General features: G+C 42.9%; 1 protein-coding gene across 3 annotated transcripts in view; it reads left to right on the top strand.

The window, feature by feature from the left end:
- MYOF (myoferlin) overlaps positions 1 to 22338 on the top strand; it is a 151313-nt gene that overhangs the window by 93840 nt on the left and 35135 nt on the right. For all 3 annotated transcript variants that reach the window (XM_027062643.2, XM_015061901.3, XM_015061900.3), the window contains 13 exons: positions 731 to 886; positions 3068 to 3199; positions 5555 to 5718; positions 7995 to 8109; positions 9860 to 9965; positions 11161 to 11306; positions 13253 to 13426; positions 14325 to 14433; positions 15694 to 15771; positions 19013 to 19194; positions 19288 to 19446; positions 19571 to 19669; positions 20627 to 20788. In XM_027062643.2, coding sequence (XP_026918444.2) covers positions 731 to 886; positions 3068 to 3199; positions 5555 to 5718; positions 7995 to 8109; positions 9860 to 9965; positions 11161 to 11306; positions 13253 to 13426; positions 14325 to 14433; positions 15694 to 15771; positions 19013 to 19194; positions 19288 to 19446; positions 19571 to 19669; positions 20627 to 20788 — 1782 coding nt within the window. The remainder of the gene's footprint in view (positions 1 to 730; positions 887 to 3067; positions 3200 to 5554; positions 5719 to 7994; positions 8110 to 9859; positions 9966 to 11160; positions 11307 to 13252; positions 13427 to 14324; positions 14434 to 15693; positions 15772 to 19012; positions 19195 to 19287; positions 19447 to 19570; positions 19670 to 20626; positions 20789 to 22338) is intronic.

The following is a 22338-nucleotide window of genomic DNA, read 5'->3' as shown; positions in this document are numbered from 1 at the left end:
AATTGTAGTACTCACTTCATAGCATTGTATTTAGATGATGAGTATGAAGGGCTTAGCATGGTGTAGGGCACATCGCGGTGCTGGGTAAATATTGGCTGCCGTTAACCTCTGTGTACTAGAAAAACGAGAGTATAAGACCCTTCCTATTGACCTTCAGAGATTCGGGTGGGCGGGGATCATAATATATTTGTGGATAAAAATACATTTGAAAAAACATGCGATTATAAGTAATTTTTATTTTCTACTTTTTATGCTTTGGTACTTTCAAAGTTTCCTATGGTGACAACTTATATCATCTTTATAATCAGAAAAAAAGGGGATTTAAAAGACTAAATTAATATTTCAGATTTGGCAAATATTGGATTGAGGTGGGGATACTTGGTCAGTGTCCAGTGAAATATATGAAACCAATAACCCTTGACTACCGATGGCAAGAAAAGAGGGGGTATTTCCTAAACTACCTCTCAGAGCTGTGTAGGTCAGACTTTTGGCAGGTGAAGCCACCGCCCCCACCCTGCTTCACTCTATTCCCTTTGGACCAGCCACAGCCTGCCTCCCCGCCCTACAGACTCTGTGGTCCCAGAAGATGTGCGACTCAGGAATTCAGACAGAGCCCTAATCACAGAGTTTCTAAGGGGAGCCCTGAGGAGCCAGCCTGCAGGCTCTCCAGTCCCTCTGTGTTTAGACTAACTCCAGTTTTGCGTACTTTTCCATCCACCCATGTGACCAGCCACAGAACAGTATGCCTGACATTATCATCTGGATGATCCGGGGAGAGAAAAGACTGGCCTATGCACGCATTCCTGCACATCAGGTTTTATACTCCACCAGTGGTGAGAACGCATCTGGGAAATACTGTGGGAAAACCCAGACCATCTTGCTGAAGGTATGGCTTCAACACCGTGTCATGCGAAATACTTACATGCAAACCCCACATTCCCAAGAAGGGGCTGCTTTATTTTCTGACCGTTGAAGGACTACTAGGGCAATCATGATCAATTCCTATCCATTCTGGCATCTTCCCCTGGAGTGATAATTCCCAGAGAGTAGTCTGATGCCTGGCTTCACAGAAACATAAGTGGATTCTCATATCCGTTTGTACATTCAATCTGATGGAATAAGTTGTTTGGTTGAAGTACATGAAGAGAATCAGGCCTCACATAGATATGTAATTGGAAAAGGGAGGAGTATTTTAATATCTTTTTCAGATAATTGTGGATACATATCTTTGATACAACACCAGACTCAAGTAGTAGCTTCTAAACGGCTATTTGCAGTATGGAATTGAAGCTGTATCAGTGACCTTTTCATTCTCTGCTACATTGAAATCCATTGGTTTTTCTTGTACTTTGAATGGTTCTTTTATCCATCCTTGATTTTGTAACATTTAGCATTGATCATTTAGAAAATATTAGTTCATGAAGTTATGCAGATTTTCCTAATGTTGACACATTTTATCTTACAACATTGGAAAAAATCACATTTATTAATATTACTCATCAGGAAAGTCTTTATGTATCAGGATGCTATGAAGTTCACCATGACAGCTACAAGTTTTAAAAAATTCTTACTTGTTTTTACTTGGAAGACTGACTTCTATCATTGGCTATAGAATACAGTCAGTCATCGTCCTTGAAGTGACAGGTTCACTTGGTTTATGTTCAAAAAAACCTCTGCCCCACACCTAAGTCTGAGTGGCCATTTTTGTCTGTCAATCACTGTTTCAAGTAAAAAAGGTTTCCATTAAAAAACAAAAAGGGGTCATCTTGGTAGCTCAGTCATTTGGGCATCCAGCTTCGGCTCAGGTCATGATCTCATGGTGCATGGGTTCAAGCCCTGCATGGGGCTCTCAGCTCTCAGCAGAGAGTCCACTTTGGATCTTCTGCCTCCCTCTCTCTTTGCCCCTCCCCCTCTGCTCTCTCGCTCTCTTGCTCTTTCTCCCTCTCTGTCTCAAAAATAAATAAACATTTTTTAAAAAGGCTAATTCAGATGAGCGCTGGGTGTTGTATGGAAACCAATTTGACAATAAATTTCATATTTAAAAAATCAAATAAATTTTTTTAAATAATAAATAAATAATAAAAAATAAAAGGGCTAATTCAGAGGTGCCTGGGTGGCCCAGTCAGTTAAGCGTCTGACTTCAGCTCAGGTCATGATCTCACGGTCTGTGAGTTCAAGCCTTGTGTTAGGCTCTGCACTGACAGCTCAGAGCCTGGAGTCTGCTTCAGATTCTGTGTCTCCCTCTCTCTCTGCCCCTCCCCTGCTCACGCTCTCTCTTTCTCTCTCTCAAAAATAAATTAACATTAAAAAAATTAAAAAGTAAATTTAAAAAGGCTAATTCAGTTCACATTTCAAACAACCGCATAAGAGATTTTTCGCAAGCTATACAGTAATATGCAGCAGAAATAATTTGTGTATACTTTCCATTTCATCACACAAAATATTTTAAAAACGTACTCAAGGGGGCGCTTGGCTGGCTCAGTCAGTAGAGCATGTCGATCTCAGGGTCATAAGTTCAAGCCCCAGCTTAGGCATGGAGCTTACTTAAAAAAAAAAAAAAAAAGTTAAAAGAAAAAGATATACTCAAGAATCGTGATTTGACAAGATTAGTAACTTTTACTGATTTATTTAAAACTGGCATTTCTTTTCTTTACTGAGAGTGATGAAGAAAACTATCACCACAGGTTCAGTTTGGTGTTACTGCCCCAATTCCTGCTGCAGTGCCCAGAGTCTTATCCACCACTGCTTTTGTGCCCTCAGTGCCCATGCCAGTACAGCGGAAAATGACAAGTAACACGTTAGTATTATTAGGAAAATAGTTTTACTCCGTGAACCTCCTGAGAAGGTCTCAAGGACACACAGGGGTCTAGGGATTACATTTTGACAACCACCGCTTTCTTTGTTATCACAATCTCTGCTGTAGGGTCATTTGGAAACATTTTAACTAAGCTGACTTAAAAGTAGGCTGGGGAAAACAGGAGAACTGTGATTGGATGTTCAGTCTGTTTGTGGCTTGAACTTAACATCACCGCGTGTGCTACAGCCAGTGTTATTGTGCATCTCACAGTATCCGCGGGAAAACAACCACGGACCCAAGGTGCCTGTGCAGCTGCGGGTGAACATCTGGCTGGGCCTGAGTGCCGTTGAGAAGAAGTTCAACAGCTTCGCAGAAGGAACATTCACCGTCTTTGCTGAAATGGTACATTTCATGACATGACTATCTTTCCTTTCCGTGGGGGAGTCCTTTTACATGTCCTCCTTAGAGAAAACGCTCACAGATCAAAAACAGCCACAGGCATCAGCACTACCTAGAATCCCATCTGAGGGACCTTCCTCTGGGGGCATAGGGAAAGATTGGCTACACTGGGACGGACCCACCAGAGTGATTCATACACAGACAACCCAGGAATGAGGACACTGGGCAGGTGCAGACCTTGAGAGGTGTGCTTGGGGAGTGGGGGTCTGTGCACCACAGAAGACTCATTCCTCACATAGGGAAACCTCTCTAAGTGATGGTAAAACTGGGTATCCTGTTGACCATGCGGACTGCCAGGGCCACCCGGGAGATTCTGATTCTGTAACTGAGTTAGGGATGAGCACCAGCAGTGATTCCAGGGTGGGTGGATATGAGACCTCAGTGGACCACTTTGAGAAACAGTGAGATACATGGGAAACACACAGAGCCCTTACAGAGCAGGCTTGGAAGTGCCACTGGAGATCAATAGAGGGTGTGTTGCAAGCCACACGGAAGGCCTGGAGTGGCTGATACTTATGCACAGTCAACTGGACCACGTGGAGTCATGGCATCAGGGCACGTGCAGGAGACGCTCCAACATTCACATAGGGTTTCTTGGCATCGGCCTGTCTCCAGCTCTGAGGTTGGAGCTCAGCTGGGAGAAGCTAGCTAGCACTGAGCAAGGATCAACCAGTCCAGGGCTCCATTTCACCCTTCCTAGGTCTTTCAGACTAGATAGCTCAGACTCTAGTTTCAACTCACATTAAAGAGGTGATCCACACATCTTAGTTGCGTGACTAGTTTCCTTAGATTCTCACAACCTATGAGTACCAGTAGGGACACATTAACGGCAATAATGGACATTTCAACTGGTTCTTGCCCTCCTGTGCTAAAACCACACCTCTGTTCTCTGCAGAATCCACCATCACCCTGCATCCCCTACCAGATTTCTGGAGGTCTCTGAGGTGCTTCACATGTGTTAACGGTCTTGCCAAATTCCTTGCCTGGATTTTATTCTAGCCATGCTGGCCTCCAAGCAGAAGTAGTGGGAACACCTTGCTCCTCTCTATTCTGTGTCCTTGTCACTTAGAAACCAGAGAAGCCATGCGCATGCCCCCAAGTCTCACAGCCCCTTGTAACAATAGCTTCTTCAGCTACTTCCTGAAGCTTATCTCCTTTCAAGGCTCAGAGCCCATATCTGAGACAGGTACTACTGTGGTTGCTTGAACCCAATTTCCCCATCAAGTGTCTATTCAGACTTGTTCCTTCCTTCTTCAACCTCAGTCAAACTTCCCTGTCACTTGCAAATCATCTTTGCAGTGGGCTCATCAGCAGAAAAATGGAAATTTCAGCTTGTACCTCAACAGGGACACTCACCACTGGCAAATCACAACCTTTTTGATGGTTGACAGAGTGAAGAGCAGACCTTTGTAGATTTATAAGTTCCAACTTAGAAAGAAATGCCCTGTAAACCAAAGTCTGTCACTGCCACTGAACCTGGGCTTCCAGAAAGATCTTGATCTTCACCCCCATTATATTCCAGAGGGGATGAAGGCACAGAACTTTTAGGCTCCATAAAGGCTGGGCCCTTAAAGGACCTTCATATGTCAGACAGGTTCTTTGCAGACTGCCTAGGAAATGTACCATCAATTATAATGTTGATTCTGTGGGGAAATGGGCCCTAAGTTCTAGACAGTAGACTGTTTACAAGTAAACTCTTAGAAACCTGCACATTCATAAATTGATGACTTTTGTGGGTATTTTAAAAATTAGGTTGACTAAAGAGACTCTTAAATACAGAGAACAATCTGAAGGTTGATGGGAGGTGGGGGGAGAGGGGAAATTGGGTGATGGGCATTGAGGAGGACACCTGTTGGGATGAGCACTGGGTGTTGTATGTAAGCCAATTTGACAATAAATTATATTTAAAAAATTTTTTTAATTAAAATAAAAATTAAGTTCAGAGAACCATTTGGAGCCATTCAGTATAATAATGGAAACAACTAGTGTGATATACCACTGTTTACAATCATTTGCACATTTGAACAATTCTATAAGAATTGGTAGTATTATCCCCAATTAACAGATGGGAACACTGAGTCTTAGAAAGATAAGACTAGACTTAGACTAGTCTAAGACTAGACTTAGAGTGATTTGCCCAAAATTACATAATCAGTAGCAGCTCGAGTTAGGTCCCTACCTTCTAGGTATAAAGTTTTTTCACTTTCTATCATTGTTTAGCTTAAATGGGCTTAAACATTTAGAGGCAGGCTTTATTTCTTGCTCTCTGATGGTGTTTCTCTAATTTGTTTTTAACAGTATGAAAATCAGGCTCTTATGTTTGGAAAATGGGGCACTTCTGGATTAGTCGGTCGTCATAAATTTTCGGATGTCACAGGAAAAATAAAACTCAAGAGGGAATTCTTTTTACCTCCAAAAGGCTGGGAATGGGAAGGAGACTGGATAGTTGATCCTGAAAGAAGGTAAGTTTTTCCACTTTCTGAGAAAACAGGGATGACAATGAAGCCTTTCCCTAGAAAGTGCTAAATGAATCTTCTCCATCATCATTCTTGGAAATATTTATGTAACACTCACTGAACACAAGTCCATAGAAACTTGAAATATGTCATTGGTGCCCCATAATAAAACAAGGAAATACAAAAAGCACCTAGTGCTAACATTTGTTGAGAACTTATTATGTGTGAATGTGTCAAGCAGTGTACTAAGCACCAGTGTGCTAATCACTTTGTTGAATCTGAACTACAGCTCTACAAGGTAGGTAGTGTCAGAAATTATGAAGGATCTGAGATTTTTAACAAGCAAACAAGGTCACCTGCTATACTTCCATGGATGCTGGAAGGAGATTCAGGACTCCTGGGTCAGAGACAAAGGACTTCACGGCCAGCCCCAATAGCTGTACCAGAATTAACATTTGCTCTAGTCACTCTGTGGGAATAGGGAGTCAGTTCCCACAGAGTGACAAGGAGATGGTCAGATGGTACTTAAACATGAAGTGGTTTGTATAACAGGAGAGGAAACTGAGCTTAGGGAACCAGAATCAATTGGTTAGCAAGCCTGCTGGCCCTTTGCTCCAGAGAGAGAGAGAGAGACACTCTCTCTGTCTTCCAAGATTATTCCTCATATAAACATCCTTAACTGTGCAGAAACACAAGAACTCATAGAGAATTATCTCCCAACAAATAATAGCATTATCTCCACTTCACAAGTGAGGAAACTGAGAACTACAGAAATTAAATAACTTACCCAAACACACATAGGTTGTGAGTGGTACCAGTCCAGCCTGGGCACCAAAACCACCACTCAACTATTTTGCTGGAATGTCTGTAAGAAACAGTAGAGACTATGCTTTAAATGGGTGAATTGTATCTCAAAAGCTCATTGTTAAAATGAAAGAAACAGTAGAGGGGAGGCAAGCATGTGTCCCCAGGAGTTTGGGTTTCTGCAAGTTGCCAACACCCTTGGAACCAGAGCTCCCCTTCCCCACCTCATCACAGCATACTTGACTTTGGAGGAAACGAGCTTGTGAAGCTGGATCTTAAGGCCTCAAGCTGGAGTTCTTCCTCTCTGTCCACATTTGTTTCCTGTGATCACAGGCATTGGGGAAGGAAGCCAATGAGCATGCTGGGTCTGGTCTGGTCTGTCAAGACCGGATGATTCCACATGATTGCTTTTAACCCACAACAGCTTGCTTTGGATGGGGTTGGGGTTGCTGGTGAGGAGAAGCGAAATGGGATCTGAATTGGACAGAAGGAAGAAAGGTTAGTGAGGACAGGGAAAGGCAGAGGCATTGTGTTTGGAAAAGTAGAAGGGTCAAAGCATGTCAGGGGTTGACGGGACCTCAGAGGCCGGCAGCCAGGTCTTCTATTCTCCTTCTCGGGGGCCCAGAGAAATGACGGGATGAGCTCAATTTATACAAAGAGTTGGGACTACTTACTTTCTGATTTCTTTCCAGTGCTTGATTCTAGGGGAGGATGCAGCAGGGAGAAGATGTAGGGCCACGGTGAAAGAAAAAGAAACCTCACTTGAGTGGGTACCTGGCAGAACACTCCAGTCAAAGTTGGAGCCTCCATACTTTCCATTATGGGTTGTCAAAATAGTTCCAACTCCAAGAGGAAAATTGGCCTGGCAGAGAGTCAGTATGGATTTCTTAAGTACCTAAATGGAGTCTGGAGTCTTAAATGACCTGGTTTGGCTGTCGACCTAGGAACTATCCAGAAAATGTAAACTCCTCCCTTCAGTTTGTGTTACGTAGACCATGCAAGCCATGAGTAAAAATTTCCACACTTGGCCTCATGAGACTGTCTCCCCTCAATTTTTTAAAATAGGGGGAATGAGGGTGGACAACATCCTATTCTTTTGAACTGTTAGCCAGGAGTTTTGCTGGGGAAAAAAAAAAAAAAAAAAAAAAAGCTGAACGGTCCTGAACTGAAACAAAAATATGGAGCATAAGATCTCTATAAGGAGCTGCCCACAGGACTGTTTTCCCAGTCCCCACCCTAATTACTGAGAAGGAGCAGGCCTGCTAACTGGAGGAGTGCTCTATAATTTAGGTCTCCTTGTTCCCGCAGACCCCTTCTTCAAAGGAATGTCAGAAGCTATTAGCAGGAAGAGGAGTTTGGAGTGGAGAACCCAAGGGGTAGAGTGAGGAGGGAACCGGTGTAGATGTTTCCCGACCATCGGGCCGAGCTGGGGTGGTTGGCTTCCATTGCTCCTTTGGTAACCCGAGCCTCACCCGCAGCTTGTTGACTGAGGCGGACGCAGGTCACACGGAGTTCACGGATGAAGTGTATCAGAATGAGAGTCGCTACCCCGGGGGCGAGTGGAAGGCAGCCGAGGACACCTACACCGATGCGGTGAGCGGGTTGCTCCCCAGAGAGAGCCTCAACCCTAGCTCTTTGGAACCACGACCCGTGAACCCGCCGACCTTGAGGCGCGGCCTCCCCCTCTCTTCTGCTCTGTCTCGTGTTCTGAACAGCCTTACCTTAACTTTAAGCCACACAAGTGCACCTATAAATTATTTTCTCTGGAGAAGTCACTGGGCCTGTTTAGATGTTGGTACAAGGTAAAATTTGAGTTGTGCAATAAATAAATATTTATCATTTAACTCGTTTTAAGAAGCACAAGTGGAATGTGTATGTCTCTAAAATATTCAAACAGCATAAAAGGAAATGAAAAGTAATTCTCCCAGATTTATATTCCACCCCCACTCCGCCCCGTGGTAACTACTGAAAACATGTTTCTGTTCTTGCTCAACTATATAACTTTTTCCTTCCTCTCTCTCTCTCTCTCTCTCTCTCTCTCTGTCTCTCTCTCTCTCTCTCTCACACCTAAATAGAATTGTGTTGTGTGCACAGTTCAACAACTTGTATTTTCCATATGACAGTGTATCGTGGACATCTTTTGACATCAGTACATATAGAACTATGAACTTTTTTAAAAAAATGCCTGCAGAGTGTTTTATTATATGCACCCTCTCTAATTTATTTAAATGATCCTCTCCTTGTGGACATTTTTTTTTCTAGTCTTAGGTTTTTTTTAAGCAATGCAGCAGTAAATGTTTTTATACGTACATTTTTATTCACTTGTGAAAATTTATCTCCAGGAAAGATCCCTGGATTGGTTTGGTCAGATTTCAGTACATATGCAATTTTGATAAGTATTGCCAAACAGCTTTCAAATAGGTTGTATAAGTTCGCATGTCCAGCAACAGCTTCTTAGAGGGCTGTTTTCCTAAACACTGACTACCCCACTGCCACAGCCTTGTCACTGCATGATCAGTGGTACCCTGATGTCATCTCCATTTTCTCACTCTTTTTTTTTTTTAATTTTTTTTTTCAACGTTTATTTATTTTTGGGACAGAGAGAGACAGAGCATGAACGGGGGAGGGGCAGAGAGAGAGGGAGACACAGAATCGGAAACAGGCTCCAGGCTCCAAGCCATCAGCCCAGAGCCTGACGCGGGGCTCGAACTCACGGACCGCGAGATCGTGACCTGGCTGAAGTCGGACGCTTAACCGACTGCGCCACCCAGGCGCCCCATCTCACTCTTAATTTAAAGTAAGGCTGGGTAATTTTCCATGTGTTTATGGACCACCTTTACTTCTGTTCTTAGGAACTTTTTTTTCATAACTGTCGGTTTTAATGCAGTCAGTACTTAAGTGAGTATTTAACCTAAACCTTGCTTAATCTTACACAGTTAGCATCTAGAACCTCCAGTGACATTCCCTTGTACTTAAAAACATGTTTTTTCCCCACACTTTTTCCATCTCTGATGGTTTCTTTCCTACTAGCTCCTCATAAAGACAGTTGTACCACTTCATAATTTTAAGTTGAACACAGGAAATTGCTGATATTTGACCATTTTTGATGGTCAAAGCAATTCCCATGGTTCAACCCAACATACCTCCTAACAGTGGAAACAGAAGGTATTCTAAAAAAACTAATTTCGTGTAGCAGTTGTGCATAGAGATTAAAGATTCTTCTGAGTGTAGCATCTAAGTTAGCACGTGAATACCATTGTTAAATGTGAGGTACCATCTCACTTTTGCTTCTTATTGGACCCTATGACTTACTTGTCTTCATTTTTTCGTTTTTGTTTTAAAGAACGGTGATAAAGCAGCATCGCCCAGCGAGCTGACATGCCCTCCAGGTTGGGAATGGGAAGATGACGCATGGGTATATGACATAAATCGAGCAGTGGATGAGAAAGGTAACATTTTAGATCTGTTACGTGCCGGGCTGTCTGCGGCAAGGCCCTGCTTAACCAGAGTAAAGTTTCCTTGGCAGGGAGGAGTCTTACTTCTGTTGGTTTGTGACAATCAGGTCTTGGATATTAGCTGTGACTCTTCAGATGCAAAATCTGAAGGATGAGCAAGTGCTTGGACAGGTGTGTGGGGGGGCATCAAGAGTGAAAAATACAAGATCACAGGGGGCCAGTTGGCTGCACGTTGAGATGCTGGGGATCCAGGACGAGAATTTGGGAGGGAAGTGGAATTTGGACTTTCTCTTTTCTAATCACACCCATAGCTTCCCTGGGAACATCACACTCAGGACCCTGTAGCTCAGGAAGAAAGACTGTAAAATGCCTTAAAAGTCAACCTATTCAGCAATAATGCAGATTGTTGTGGTTTTTTTTTTTTTTTTTTAAGTAAGGTTGACATACAATAATGTAGATTATTGACATAGATTCTGTTAATGGTGTTTATCCTTTTCAATGAATAGTAATGTAAAGTTAAATGACTATAATATTTGGAAATATCAAAAGAGAAAATCTGATTTTTTTCCCTTATGAAAGAAAAAAACAACCATAATACAGAAAGGTTCAACTAGATAATAAATTTCTTACTGATCTTGATGCACACGCCAGGCCTTATAATAATAGCTAGCACTGAGCACAAACATAGTCCTAGTTATTTGCATGTATTATTTTGATGAACTCTGTTTTAAAAAGGTATTCTTTACCGTTATTGCTGGGGAAATTAGGCCATAGGCAGGTTTACTAACCAGCAAGGAACTTTTTTAGTGAACATCCAGCGGTGGTGATGCTGGGATTTAAACCCTGGCTGTGCAGTTACACAGACGACACCCTTCAGCACTGTCCCCATCTGCCTCTTGCACTGTGCTTTATTCGTAGATGCACTAAATTACCATGAGTGATTGGAGGGAGAAAGGGGAAGGAGAACCTCGTGGGCGCAAAGGAAGCAGTTTGAAGAGGGATCGAAGGGGACAGAGCTGTATTCAGTTTGGCTGAACTGCAGCAAAGTGAAAGGGGCAGTGGCATTCCTTGTCACCACAGAGAATGTTGATGGGGGAGCAGAGAGATTGGCTGGATGTTTTCTGGAAGTTTATCCAGCAGTCTGGCAAATGCATCTCTTTGGGATAACCGTTGGCAAACTCTGTTCCAGGCTGGGAGTATGGAATTACCATTCCTCCTGATAATAAGCCCAAATCCTGGGTTGCAGCAGAGAAAATGTATCATACTCATAGGCGGCGAAGGCTGGTCCGAAAACGCAAGAAAGATTTAACACAAAGCGCTTCAAGTACTGCAAGGGTAAGAGTTACCATGGAGGAAGCTACGTCCGTCCGGGGAGTCGGGGCAGGGGGACCCACACAGAATTCCAGTGACTCTGCTTTTGCTACAGAAACCATTCGCCAGTCAAGGGCCTAATGCCTGCTCAAAGAAGTTTGCAAAATGTGCCCCCCACCCCAACCAGCCACAACACATTACCTGCGAGCTTGTTAGAAACGCCTCACTCCAGACCTACTGATTTAAGAATCAGGGGTGCGGCCCAGCAGTCTGTGCTTCAACATGTCTTTCAGGTGACCCTGAAGTAGGCTGAATAATGAGAACCACTCTAGAGGTAGCAATAGAAATTATTTTGGTGGCATAAGGAAGTAGTGGCAATAGTTCAGCCCTTGAATAAGATACACGAGGACTCAAATCCTGGCTTTATTTCCTTTCTCATCTGCAAAATGGGTATAATACCATGCTTTTAATTAGGGTAGTATAAGGCTTATGTGGAATAATAGTAAGTGAAATGGAATAATACTGCTCATAATAATAAGTGGAATGTGTTATGTGCCTTCTCTAATGCTAGGTACTGAATATGCATTGTCTGTAATCCCCGAGATATACGTTTATCCTCATTTTTTAGATAATGCTCACAGAGGTTAAATGGACTCTAGGCCACATGTCTAAAATGACGGAGCCAGCCGTGTTTGAACACAGGCAAGGCTGTTCCACAAAGTGCCTGACTCATAGTAAATGCAATGAAATTACTTTTTATTAGACAGGGAGCTCCTTGGACACAAAGATGGAAGCCGTCTACTTTGTATCCTTCTTGCCAGCTCAGAAACTAGTTCCTAACAAGTAATGGAGGAGAATGAATAAGCTGATAAACGAATACCTCTCATTCAACTACCCATATTCTGATGGGGTGAGAAGTTCTTGGAGGCACTTGGCTCCCTCCTGCCTGCCACAGGAGAGCACCAAGAGGGGGTGGGAAGAAGACCGGAAACTTGGCCCAGTCCTACCAAAAAGCATTGTTGAGACTTTGATCCTGTTCCCTAACCTCCTCACTCTTGGCTACCTGAAATATTTCAGTGCCGCTGTGAATACTACTAGAGCAGCGATTACAAGATTGTGCTTGACCTGCAATTATGTTATTCAAAATTGAAAAACGAATCTCTACAATGGTTATAGCCTCCATAGAGCTCTTATTTCTGAGATCATAAATATGATTCAGTATTATTTTGCATTTATTAAATCTAGTAATACTTTTAAGGTATTTACAGAAAATGTCCACCAGTAAAGGTCAGCCACACGAAGGCACGGGCCCTGTCTTGTCTTGTCCTTCACTGCCTCCTTGGCGCTTAACACAATCTCTGTCACACAGTAGACACGCAGATTTGTTGAACTGCATACAACATTGAACACTGAGGGCATTTATGTATAAACCGTTTTGAAGATAAAAAGTACTATACTCATAAGTTATTAGTTATTACGGAAGTAATATATCTGATCTATCACTTAGTTATGCCGGCTATTAGCTTAGATGAGACATTTAAATCCTAGGGACCGTGGTGTCACTTTTTCCTATATAAAATGGAGATGATAATGTTTTATAAACCGTATCACAATTGCAATGTCTTATGAGCTGATGAAAATGACAATATAGAAAGCAAGTTAAGAAAGAATCCATTTTCCTTAACCCTCCCCAAATCTGAATAAGGTGCCTCTCCTGCAATGTCTCATTCCATTGCAATTGCTTGGTTATCTCTCAGTGTTCCCACAGTCCATCAGCTCTGCAAGGACAGACAGCGTGTCTGCTTCTTTCTTTGTTGTATCACTGGCTCGTAGCATAATGCTCGGAACAGAGTAGATTTTCAATGCGTTATTTGTTGATTGACCACATAATCTGCCTTATCAATTAAGGGATATTATTATTGTTATTATTATGATTATCATTAGCATTCAAAGCTTTACTTCTGTTCTAGGCCATGGAAGAATATGAAGACCGGGAGGGCTGGGAATATGCTTCTTTAATTGGCTGGAAATTTCACTGGAAACAGCGTAGTTCGGATACCTTTCGCCGTAGACGCTGGAGAAGAAAAATGGCTCCTTCAGAAACACATGGTGCAGCTGCCATCTTTAAACTTGAAGGTGCCCTCGTAAGTAATAAACACTCAAAGCTCAAAAATGTTGGTGTAGAGAAAATAGATGAGTGTTGGATACACCTGGGACGCCATGGAGATCCCTCCAGTACTGCAGGACTGCAGATAATTTGGGAGAAAGCTGCACATCCTAGATGCTCAGTAACTCTTGTTGAATGAATAGACCATTAATATAGGAAAGATTCTAAGAAGTTCTACTGCAGACACACCTGTTTAATGTTGTTTCGTCGGGCATTTTCCAAATACATCTGTTTCAAAACCCTGGTCGCAGGTGACATCTGTTAACATTCCCAGGCACAGGTTCCTTGGATTATACCTTGGAAACTACAAATGTTCAACAATCAAGAGTGTTAAATATACAGATGTGAGGGGGAGGAAAACAGAAGGATGGCTCACGGAATTAGAGAATAATTTATATGGACTCACAGTAATGAAGGGAGGGAGGGAAAAAGCAGAACCGTGGAAGGAAGGAATAAGAAAATGGCAGTGGTCCATCTAAAACAACATGGTGGTCGGGAGCCATTTCCAAACACAGCCTGTTTTTATATTTTTGCACACTGACCCTGCTGTGTGCTTCCACTGCTTATTCTTGTCTTCCTCCCACCTTTTTAATCCCCTTATTTATCCTTTATGCCTTTCCTTTTTAAAATTTTCAGCATCCGGGTTTGGTAAGGCTGACCTTGAGGCAGAAAGACTAGCTTCAACTTCATGCTCTGTTGCTTTCCAGCTAAGTGACCTTGGGCAAGTCACTTGCTGTGCTGGGCTTCATTCATCTTTAAAAATGGAGTGATCGGATGAAAAGAGTCTATTTTGAAAGCCACCATTCCAGATTTTTGTAATTCTTGCCTCTTTGTTTGTCTTGAGGCACCATTCATGGACTTTTCTGCCTCTTTAGGGTGCGGACACTACTGAGGAAGGAGATGAAAAGAGCACAGAAAAGCAGAAGTACAGTGCCACCACCGTGTTTGGGGCAAACACTCCCATTGTTTCTTGTAACTTTGACAGTAAGTTTTAAACATGAATTTGTGCCTTCTGCTGCTATGACTTATCTCTAGAAAACTCTTTGCATCACCAAACATGATTAAAATGTCTTCATGCAAGTGTGACTTCCATTGCCATCACCTGATGAGAGGATTTTTTAAAAAATAGTTTTAAAAATTGTATTTGGGGTGGAGGGTTGTCAAATCATTGACTTTGACAGAGTCTGTACTGATTCTATCTGTTAAGCTCCCCCAAAAGATTATTTTAATTAGAAAAAGAGGTTCAAAAAGTTAAGTAAAGGTTGGTTCCGATGATAATCTTTAGGCATTCTGGGATGAGGCAGACCTGCTGTGTAATAATAATAATAATAATAATAATAATAATAATAATAGCAAATGCTTATCTAGGGCTTAGCATGTGCCAGGCACTGTGCATATATTAATTCCTTTAATCCTTGTAACATCCCGAGGAAGTAGGTGTTATTATTGTCCTCATTGTAGACATGCAGAAGGATTAAATAAGTTGCCCCAAATCTTACAGCTTGGAAACACTGTAGACAAGATAGTCTGACTCCCAGATCTGTGCACCGAATCACAGTGCCCTACTCTCTCTCTCAGATCACGTGTGTGGGAGGTGGGAGGGTATACACATTAGCACAATAAGGATAAAGAGTATAAAGATTTTGAGCTATCAAAGCAGCTTTTAGCAGATAACTGTCTCCTAGATCTGGGGCTGAAGTAGTATAGAAAGCCCTATTTCTATAACTCCTGGAAACCAAGTTTCATTTTAAAGGTCTGTGATGACAAGCAGTAGCCTAAATCCAGGTATTTCACAACAGGAGTAATGTTCTCCTGAGTGATAACACTTGCATTGAGCTTATTATAGTATTTTTTAAATGTGTATTTTTAAGAGAGAGAGAGAGACAGAGTGCGAGCAGAGGAGGGGAAGAGAGAAAGAGAGAGCGAGAGAGAGAATCTGAAGCAGGTTCCAGGGTCTGACCTGTCTGCACAGAGCCCGACGTGAGGCTCAAACTCACAAACTGTGAGGCCATGACCTGAGCCGAAGTCAGATGCTTAACCGACTGAGCCACCCGGGTGCCCCAACCTTACTGTAGTATTTTTAAAGTTGGTTTTATTTTATAGGAAACAGAACTACTTTGGGAGCACGTGTCATCAGCAGTCTATGTGTTCTTTACTGTGGAGAAGTAGATCTGAAATATGTATTATCTCCAAATATTCCACTGTTCTGTTTCTTGTAAGTAACCTCCATCCTGTTCTTTTCAGGAGTCTACATTTACCATCTGCGCTGCTATATCTATCAGGCCAGAAACCTCATGGCTCTAGACAAGGATAGTTTTTCAGGTAAAGACACAAAAATCTCCATCGTGCATGTTGTTACATAGCAGGCTAGCTTGTGGATGCTTTTAGTGATTTCTCAGAGAACAACTAAAAGGCTTTCCATATTGAGATTAGTTCGATTTGTGTGAAGTAAACTGCTCAGTCATTAAATAATCACTGAGTATGTCGAGCACTCCTGCTGGGTGCTGGAGATACACAGAAGATATGTGGTCTTTTAATACTAATAATCATTAACTGATCAGCTAATAAAAAGGCCCAAGAAGAAAAGCAGTTTCTGCTCTCTGCTTATACACACAGCTATATATACATATACCCTGGGCTCTTGGGCTGATTGGGAAGTTAAGATCCTTTATATATTTTTTGTAGCTCTCTCAAGTTGACAGATCACAAGTTCACGCGTTTGCCTACAACACCAGGCTTGAGGTCATTGGGAGTCCGTTTCGACCTCTCCGCAGCCTGTTCCCCTGATTCCCAGCAGCACCATAAAGCCATGAGACCCGGCTGGTTTTGTGTCCTTTGGACTGGATCTAAGGGGGAGGCTGAAGGCAGGGCTGAGGAAAAGGTTGCTGGGAGTTTTTGCTGTAGCTGGTGGGATCATGAATAGTTCAGGGGCCATCTGGGCTACTTGGGGCAGATTTCTCCTTCAGGACTTGAACGGAGCAGAGCTTCTATGGAAACAGCTCTTAAAGCAGTTGCCTGACACTCTGGCACGCTCACATCAGTTGTGAGGTGTGTTCCAAGCACCAATGTAACCAACATTTGTGAGTGGTTTCCTTTTCTGACAAATGAGAGGAGATTCAAAGCTATCTCTATACTACGGATCTCCAAATGGGGTTTGAAGACATTTTTGAATATTCACCACCAGAGGGCACTCAGTCATTGAAAGTTGAAGTTAGAATCTTCTCCAAATTCTTGACTGAAGTTGCCTAAAACTCAAGCACATTCTTTGCAGTTTGAGACATAAGATATATAATCGGAGCAGAAACAAAGAGCCCCATTCATGTGATACCGCAATGCTAAAAATGAAGCAGCATTTTCGATGATACAACACTTTCAGGTTAGATATTAGGCTATTGCTCAAATAGATCAGCTCCCAGGCAATTGCAAAAGTTTTGGTGAAGTTATTTAGCATGGAGGAGAAACAGATTGCTTCTTTTTTTCCTTATCTTTTTTCAGCTTTGTTGAGGTATAAATTACAAAGTTGCACACTTAAAGTATACAAAGTGACGATTTGATATCCAACTACGTGATGGAAGGGTTCCCACAATTGCGTTAACACATCTGTCACCTCACGTAGTTACACTTGTGTGTGTGACAGAACCCTTAAGTTCTCCTCACCTAGCAAGTGTCACTTATACAACACACTGTTGTCAACTGTAGTCCTCATGTTACACATTAGGTCCTCAGGCCTTCTTCGCCTTATAACTGCAATTTGTATCCTTCTACTAGCCTCTCCCCATTTCACCCCCCTCCCCCCCACACATACCCCCCAGCCCCTGGCAAGCACGATTCCACTCACAGTTTCTATTAATTTGATTTTTGAAGGAGTGTGGGGGAACTTCTACATGTGATACCATGCAGTATTTGTCTCTGTCGGTCTGGCTTATTTCACTTAGCATAATGCCCTCCCGGTTCCTCCATGTTGTTACAAATGACAGGATCTCCTTCTTTTTAAAGGCTGAATTATATATAGATAGCACACACATACACACACATTTGCTTCATTCATTCATCCATCAGTGGACACATAGGTGGTTTCCATACCACAGCTATTGTGAATAATGCTGCGGTGAACATGAGAGTGCAGAGATCTCTTTGAGATCATTATTGCATTTGCTTTGAATATATACGCAGAAGTGGGATTGCTGGATCAGGTGATAACTCGATTTTTAATTTCTTGGGGAACTCCCATACTGCTTTACACAGTGGCTCCACCAGTCTGCATGTTCACCAACAGTGCACAAGGGTTCCCTTTTCTCCACATCTTCACCAACGCTTGTTATCTCCTGTCTTTTTGATAATGAGACATCCTAACAGGATAGACAGGTTACTTAATATCTCATTGTGGTTTTGATTTACATTTCCCTGATGATGAATGATGTCGAGTACCTTTTATTGTACCTGTTGGCCACCTATATGTCTTCTTCGGAGAAATGTCTCTTCAGGTCCTTTGCCCATTTTTTAATTGGGTCATTTGGGCTGTTTGCTCTTTTGTATGAGTTCCTTGCAAATTTTGGATATTAACTCCTTATCATATATGTGGTTCACAAATGTCTTTTTCCCATTCCATGGGTTTTCATTCAGTTTATTGTTTCCTTTGCTGTGCAGAAGCTTTTTAGTTTGTCATAGTTCCACTTATTTATTTTTGCTTCCGTTGCCTTTGTTTTTGGTGTCAAAGCCAGAAAAATAAATCACTGTCAACACTAATATCAGGGAGCTTACCCCTTATACATTCTTCTAGGAGTTTTATGGTTTCAGGTCCTATATTCAAGTATTTAGTCTATTTTGAGTTGACTTCTGTGTATGGTATAAAACAGGGCTCCAGCTTGATTCTTCTGCATGTGGCTATCCAGTTTTCCCAGCATCATTTATCAAAGAGACTATCCTTTCTTCATTGTGCATTCTTGGTGCCTTAATCAAAAATTAAGTCTATCCTTTCTCCATTGTGCATTCTTGGCACCTATATTGAAAATTAGTTGCTCACATATGCATGCATTTATTTCTGAGTTCTCTATTCTGTTCTGTTGATTCATGTGTCTGTTTCTATGCTACTACCATACCATTTTGATTACTATAGTTTTGTAATATAATTTGAAACCAGCAAGTGTGATGCCTCCAGCTCTGTTCTTTTTCATGATTGCTTTGGCAATCTTCTCCCAGGTGGTGGTGAGGGTCTGTGATCAGTGCACCTGGAGGAAGAACATGCAATTGAAATGAGTGGTCCTGAGGAGCTGGACTTTAGCCATGGCCTCACTGTTACTCTCTTCTTCTGTTTTAGTTCTTATTTTTATTATTTTTATTTATTTATTTATTTATTTATTTGTTTGTTTTGAGAGAGAGAATGTGAGCAGGAGAGGGGCCAACGGGGAGGGAGAGAGAGAATCTTAAGCAGGCTCCACGCCCAGCACGGAGCCCGACACAAGGCTCAGTCTCATGAATCATGAGATCATGACCTTAGCCACAATCAGAAGTCAGACGCTTAGCCAACTGAGCCGCCACGCGCCCCTCTCTTCTTCTGTTTTAGATCCATATGCTCATGTCTCCTTCCTCCATCGAAGCAAAACCACTGAGATCATCCACTCAACTCTGAATCCCACATGGGACCAAACGATTATATTTGATGAAATTGAAATCTACGGGGAGCCCCAGACAGTCCTACAGAACCCACCCAAAGTTGTCATTGAACTTTTTGACAATGACCAAGTGGTAGGTAATTTAGAATTTCTAAGATGGCTTGGGGAATAATGGAAGTTTATAGGGATATTTGTTGGGGAATTTAAGGATTGTTTGTTTCTCTAGGGCAAAGATGAATTTTTAGGACGAAGCTTGTGCTCCCCTCTGGTAAAGCTAAACTCAGAAATGGATATCACACCCAAACTTCTCTGGCACCCCTTAATGAACGGAGACAAAGCCTGTGGGGACGTCCTTGTAACCGCAGAACTGATTCTGAGGCACAAGGTACTTACTGAGTTCTCATTTACATATTCTTTCATAGCAACTGCTTAAAATACTTGTTAACAACCCGCGACACCATTCCCTTGAACTAAAGAGAGGCACTGACATTTCCATGTTTGTTTTACAGGATGGCTCCAACCTTCCCATCCTTCCCTCACAAAGGGCGCCAAATCTATACATGGTTCCCCAGGGGATCAGACCTGTGGTCCAGCTCACTGCCATTGAGGTATGCAGCTCCCTAAGTTTTATGGATCAAGTCAAATGACATAGCGACAGAACTGGAATCCTTCACCTGGGAAATGAAATCTTGTCACCTGTTCTCTTGCTGTGTCCAACTTCCTAAAGCATTTGTCCAAAAATCTGAAATATTCATGGACATAGAAGGCTTGTTGAAACAAGAAGAACAGGTCAATTCCAGCCTTACTGAGGGAATTTGGGGTTCTCATTTACTAGGATCCAGGAGATTTCTGAGTTTCCCGTGTCCACTGGAGAGCTGGGAGAGGGAAGGCAGACAAAGAGCAGTGTGTGTGTGTGTATGTGTGTGTGTGTGCACGTGTGCACAGAGAGCAGGAGACTCAAGAGGGGACTCAAGGTGGAGAGAGGCATGGGGGTAACAGGAAATGCTGACGTGCCAGACAATCAGGGCAGACACAGGCTGATGGAGCTAACAGGTAGCTTGATGGACTGTGTCTGGTCCATTCTCAAGGTCTCTTCCTTGATGTTACATTGAGATTTCCATTCTCAAGCTGTCTTGGTAAGAGTTTCCAGAGACCAAACAGATGGCTTTAAACAACAGCTATCATTTTTGAATGCTTACACGTCAGACGCTGTGTTAAGAAGTTTACACTTGATCCTCGGGATGACCCTGTGGTAGATAATGCTGTCAGTCCTGTTTGCAGATGAGACATAGAGAGGTTACTAACTTGCCTGGGTTCACAGCCAGGATTTGATTCCTGCACTCTTCACCGCTCTGCTTTTTAGCAGCTCAGGCAGAGGAAAAGGGGCAAAACCACTTTCTCTGCATGACCTACAGGCTTTCCAGAATAAGAGTCTCAGAGATTTTAGGCAAATCTGCACCAGTCAACCTTAAAGAATTTCTCAGTTATTAAGGAAGAATGTTTCCTTTGAATATTATTTTTAATATACTGGGTTTTCTTTCTATCTCTTTATATTGTTTTCTTAGATTCTAGCTTGGGGCTTAAGAAATATGAAGAACTACCAGATGGCTTCTATCACATCCCCCAGCCTCATTGTGGAGTGTGGAGGGGAAAGGGTAGAATCAGTGGTGATCAAAAACCTTAAGAAGACACCCAACTTCCCAAGTTCTGTTCTCTTCATGAAAGTGGTACAGTATCAAGATTGTAATAGTCCATGTGTGTTGAGTACCTGAGTTTTATCTGAAATATGGAGATATATATATATATATATATATATAATCACACACACACACACAAAGTTTATATATTTCCAAACTCTGACAGCAAATAGAAAAACCTTGCCTTGGATTCAGCTTGCCAGTGACTTTTGTCCCTTAGACTCTCATACCATAGTGATGATTTCTTGAAGCTTTAGACATCCCCAGTGATACAGAAATATTTATGAGAATACGTATTTCTAGAATAAACTTTTCATCTGCTCAGCTACCAGGTTCAGGCTTTGGGTCAGTCCCCTGAGGGCAGAATACTAACCCTCAGTCCTGCCCTTGCAAGTGTGTACGGACTGGAAGCCTCCAGACAGGCACTGGCTGGCTGGGGAAGGGCAGGTGCGGAGCCCATTTGGGGCAGTGGGGCCATGCCCTAACAGCCCGTGACTGCGCGCCTCCTCCAGGTGCTTCTGGAAGGCACCCACCTTGCTCCACGGGTTGTTAGGAATATGGGACAGTGTCAGATCCGGTTCACGGTCCTCCATCATAGGACCCCATAGGAGCAAGAAGAGGTCACCCAGTCCTCCTGCTTTTAAAGCAGTTAAATCCTTATCCTACTGTACTATATCAAAGAGATAAAATCAAGGCATTTCCTTGGCTTTGATGGAGTAGAAAGCCCAGGACCTTCACATTCCTTTTCTCTCCCTAGTCATTTGGTGTCGCTAGCACACCATTCTCAAACTCTAGGGTCCTGTGATTTAACCTGGGCTTTTACAGATGAAGAAACTGAGGACTAGAGAGGGGGACACCTTATTCAGGTCCTGCAAGTGAGTGTCAGGCCACACCTGTGCGGCAGTGGGTATGTGGAGAGGCGACAGCAGCAGCCCTGGGTGCCGGCTGCCTTCATACTCCCTGCCTTTTGTCTTTGCTCTCACCCTGCAAGACAGGCATTTTTCACTCCTTAAACACCCACTGTAGCGGAAACCCAGAAGATAAGTAATTTACACCAGGGACATAGCTGGCAAGTAGGCGGCCAGAGTTTGGACTTAGGTTCCTCCGGCTGCAAAACCCGTCCTCCTCCCCCCTGCAATGTGCAGATGGAGTGCCACCTGGGTGCTGCAAGCCCGAATCCAATCGGGAAGTGATCGCCCCAGGCCACTCCACCCACCCTTGCCTGCTCCCCAGCCCCTCCCCCCCCCCCCCCCCCCCCCCCGCGTGTTCTAGTCTGAATCTAGTCTCAGTCAGCAGGAGAAAAGCCAGTCAACCCCAACTTCGATTCCTTTGCAAGGCCAGAGATGGAAATGTATCTGAACCACATACCAGGCAGACCCCAAGACCAGCCCATGATTCCCTAATCAGGCAATGTCATCGAGGCCACCAAATTCCACACGGAAGAACAGGAGGAGTCGAGGAAAAATGAGCATTCCATTCGGACACCGAACTTCCAAGACTAAAAGATTCCCAAGCCACAGTTATTTCCCTTGGAGATTCAGTTTGATCTCAGTTACTTTTAAATGCTGAGTCTGCATCCT

This window comes from Acinonyx jubatus, chromosome D2 (assembly GCF_027475565.1).
Source record: "Acinonyx jubatus isolate Ajub_Pintada_27869175 chromosome D2, VMU_Ajub_asm_v1.0, whole genome shotgun sequence".
NCBI classification, from domain to species: domain Eukaryota; kingdom Metazoa; phylum Chordata; class Mammalia; order Carnivora; family Felidae; genus Acinonyx; species Acinonyx jubatus.
Note: the sequence above shows the minus strand (reverse complement) of the source record. Positions and strands in the feature narration are given on the sequence as shown.